The sequence below is a fragment of the Dipteris shenzhenensis genome, chromosome 12 (assembly GCF_047967505.1).
Source record: "Dipteris shenzhenensis isolate YYH24624 ecotype China chromosome 12, Dip_SZ_1.0, whole genome shotgun sequence".
In the NCBI taxonomy this organism is placed as follows: domain Eukaryota; kingdom Viridiplantae; phylum Streptophyta; class Polypodiopsida; order Gleicheniales; family Dipteridaceae; genus Dipteris; species Dipteris shenzhenensis.
Window position 1 is genome coordinate 828,745 of NC_141607.1, and position 3,756 is coordinate 832,500.

At 42.1% G+C, this 3,756-nt stretch overlaps 1 protein-coding gene across 1 annotated transcript; it reads left to right on the top strand.

Moving 5' to 3' along the window:
• The first annotated feature begins 513 nt into the window (after positions 1 to 513).
• Positions 514 to 990, top strand: LOC147895647 (lachrymatory-factor synthase-like). The gene has a single exon (XM_087382798.1). The coding sequence runs from the start codon at positions 514 to 516 to the stop codon at positions 988 to 990; it is 477 nt and encodes a 158-aa protein (XP_087238924.1).
• Positions 991 to 3,756: the final 2,766 nt, after the last annotated feature.

Here is a 3,756-nt window from a genome sequence, read left to right on the forward strand (position 1 = left end):
TCAAAATATAGAAACCCCCCTCCTCCAAGATTCTAATAGTATTTTGCTTGGTAAAGGTTCCAAGCGTTGAAAAAACTAGGGGTCATACGATAACCTTGTGAAGCCACTATTCTGCTTGAAAAAACTCCGCTGGATACCTTTACAAAACAATAGCTATTGCAGCTTGTAAGGAATATTGGCCCCTCCAAGATGCTAGGAGTGCTTTGCGTTGTCACGTCAAAGCTTCACGGCTTTTGAAAAAGTTATGGGGACATCCTGTTCGCTCGGTAACTTGACAGAAACATACCGCTTGGAGCTTGTGAAGGAATATTGGACACTCCAAGATGCTGGTAGTATTTTTCTATGTCACAGCGCAGCTTCCAAGCTACTATATCATTGTTGCTTGAGGTGCAATGTCAACGGTTCAGCATTGCAGCTGGTTCGTCTTCATTCCTCCGTTAATACTCACAACTACTCACAACTCCCCGCAGCATTCTTATCTCTGGTTTTTGGACGTTGCAGCCGTCTTGCTAGATGACGAACGTATCCGCCGATTTGTGGCAAGGCACTTTCGAGTTTACTCTCCCAGGACCAATGGATCATTTCTGGTCGATCACCAAGGACTTTCTGGCCATGGACAAGTGGGCCCCTTCCCTTATAAGAAAAACAGAGCTCGTGGAAGGTAAACCGCAGACGGTAGGTTGCCTCAGAAAGATTCACTATGCTACTTCTGGTGAGCCCTCAATCTATGTCCTTGAACGACTCCTGGATTTTGATCCAGAAAATCATAGATTCCAGTACAAGCTGGAGGGAAGCAACCTGCCAATCTTCGAAGGGCCTCAAGAAATAAACGTCAAACTTACCTTTCACCTTGTAGATGCTGGTGATTCTACTCGGCTTCAGTGGAGTTATCAGACACCGCCACTTCCGGGAATCACTGCAGAAAACTACCGAGAATTTGTCCGCACGGCCTTGGAAAGTGCGTCTGACGATCTGAAAAAACACATTTGAAGATTTCATGAGGCTTCGAAACTGGCTAGAATGATCTGGTTAATTGCTGAATCTATGGGTTAAGTATTGTGCTCTTGTAAATCTCTATTTCAAATGTAATAAAGTTTTTTTGTGTTTTTAATTTTAAAATATTGAAATTAAGCCTCAAACTTTAATTAGGACTCCCTCCATAGAGGTAAGTTCTTTTTAAGGAGTAATTTTTTCAAAGAGTTGATTGAGTTGGGTGGCACCATTAGTTGGTGGCCGTGTAGCAAGAGACATTGCTTCTAAGTGAAGTTAACAAAGAAACCTTCCCTTCTTAAATAGTTCTTGGTATCAGAGCCTCTCGACAACCTATTGACCATTGGGCATTGCCAGAATACATGGAAGTCAAACTCTAAATGACTTCAACATGTAGGATATAATGGAGATATATCAACCCATGTACAAAGCCTATTAGTAGACCAATGACCTTATGGCATTCCTTGGAATTCACACACTTGATAACCTTCCATGTCATCCATTTTTGTTTATTAGCATCCCACAAATCATACTATCTCATCACTCCTAATGGTGCTGCTATTGCGTAGTTTGAGGTCCCTCATAACGAGAGGATCATCCCTCCATGAACAAAATTCTATGAGCACCATATTTATTCTCCTAATGTCGCATCTCTCTAGGGCCCTTACTACCCTTTCCGTTCAAGTGAGCTATTCCACTCTGAGTCAAAGAAGGAGGCTTGGAGGTCTACTATGAAGGAGGGAGAATTTGAACCACAAAGAAGTTGCACAAATAGCTATAGTAGTTTTGGAGAAGCTTATGTGCCAAAGCAAAGCTTGAAGTGCAAGGAGCTTGGGGCTGACAAACAATAGCAAAGGAGAGATGAAGAACTATTATAGAGAGCAAGGAGAAGGACAAGGTCACGAATGGCAATTGTAAGAGAAAGTGAAGGAGGAAACAAAGGGTGGAAGCATTAAAGTTTTGAAAATAAATAAATAACTAAAATAATCCCTAAGGTTCAAAATTAGGCATTCCTCCTCTCACTCTTCCCACCTGGTCACTTCAAAAGGCCAGCCTCCGGGCATGTATCTTCATACATTTCATATCCTTCCATTGTATCTCACAAGAGCCTATGTGGCTAGGTGGCAATGGTTGTAGCCTTATGTGCAGTAGGTTTCTCTATTTAGCAAAGCAAAACTACATTTTTTGGACCAAAGATTCATGGGCCATTTTGCCAAAAACCAAAGGTCTTTGCACTATTTTGCCAAAATAAAAACTATGAGCCCTATTTCCTTTTTCATATAGCAAGAGATCTCAAGTCTCCCCAAATAGTAGCAAATCAAGGTGCTCATCTCCTAAGATATGATCTTTTGATATTTTTGCCCATATCCTAGATTTGAGAGATTTTAAAGCCAGTTCGAAGAGATCATCTTCATCCCATATTGTTCATTGGAAAATGACCAACATTACAAAAATATTGGACTAAAAAAGGGGCCCTTTGGAGAATTACTAAAATATAAGAGGCTTGGATAAGGGAATATGGTATCCATGAAGGAGATTATGCCATGTGGACTTCTCTGTAACAGAGGCTCCCCAAATCTGTTGAGATATCAAGCTCCACTCATGATATGCCAGGGTGACCGTTGTGCATTTATGTCACCGACTTGTTAGCTGCAGATGCGGTTGGTACACCGCCCATTAATAATAGTTGGATGACAGCTATCCTTATGTACTCTAACTCGTGGCTCAGTTAGTATGCCACCTTAGTTAGCTAAGTTTGGTTTGAGACCCACATATAGGGTTCTTCTATTTCTTTGTACTAGAGTTCTTTGGCTTTCACAACTAAGAAGAGGAAAACTATTTTCAGCCTCCACCTTTGTGTGTATTCCCCCATTATGTATGTGAGAAAGCCGCAAGTGAGACTCCTTCCCTCTCTCCCACTATCTTCACATGGTATCAGAGCCTGGTTCGTGGTAAGGAGCTCAAGAAAGCAAACCAAGTTCACGGTGTCCTGGTAAGAGGACCAGTGTTGCTTTCCTTTTTCGAGTTTGGGAGCAAATCTCTGAGGTAGCACAGCCGAAAGTGCAAGAGTGCATTGTCTCAGATTGAGACGCCCTTCGCGGTGTGGCGAGAGGGCAGTATATGCTACAGGAAAGGGCAAAGCCTTTGGTGACTTTATTTTTCTGATTCGAGGCCATTTCAGGGCCCGTTTTGGAGGCGAAAGTTCTCCGCAAGCACTGAGAAAAAGGCCCTGTTTTTGTTGTGCGACCACTGCTCCGTAGGTTGGTGAAAAGTTGCCGCAGAAATTGCATCGTATGCCTGTGCGCAGAGATATTGGGAGTTACAGAATCATCCTTATTGCCTGTTCATGCAAAATCGTCATTAGGAAGTGACTGTGTGGTCAAATACCACTTTCGTCAGTTTTGCAGATTTGCCCTTGTGAGGCAGAAGCTGTGTTTTTTGCAGTGACAGAATATTTTACAGTGTTCTGTAATGGCGTCTGATTCTCTTTCATAGATTGTCACTGAAAAGCTTGACAAGAACAACTTCCAAGCATGGAAGTTTAGAATGACGAACTTCCTTATGGGAAAAAGCTATTGGGAGTTCATTACAGGAAATGAAGAAGAACCAGTTCTTCCTAATGTTCCCAATCAACAGGAAATGTAGGCATTTAAAGGATGGCATGAGAGAGCCAGAAAAGTTATGTACTGGCTGTCTATCAGTATTTCAGATTCTATGATTGTGCATATTCAGGATGCAAGTACGCCAAAGGAGCCATGGGTTACT

Bases quoted from the DNA above. Each gene is read 5' to 3' on its own strand.
- LOC147895647 (XM_087382798.1), top strand. From the start codon at position 514: ATGACGAACGTATCCGCCGATTTGTGGCAAGGCACTTTCGAGTTTACT.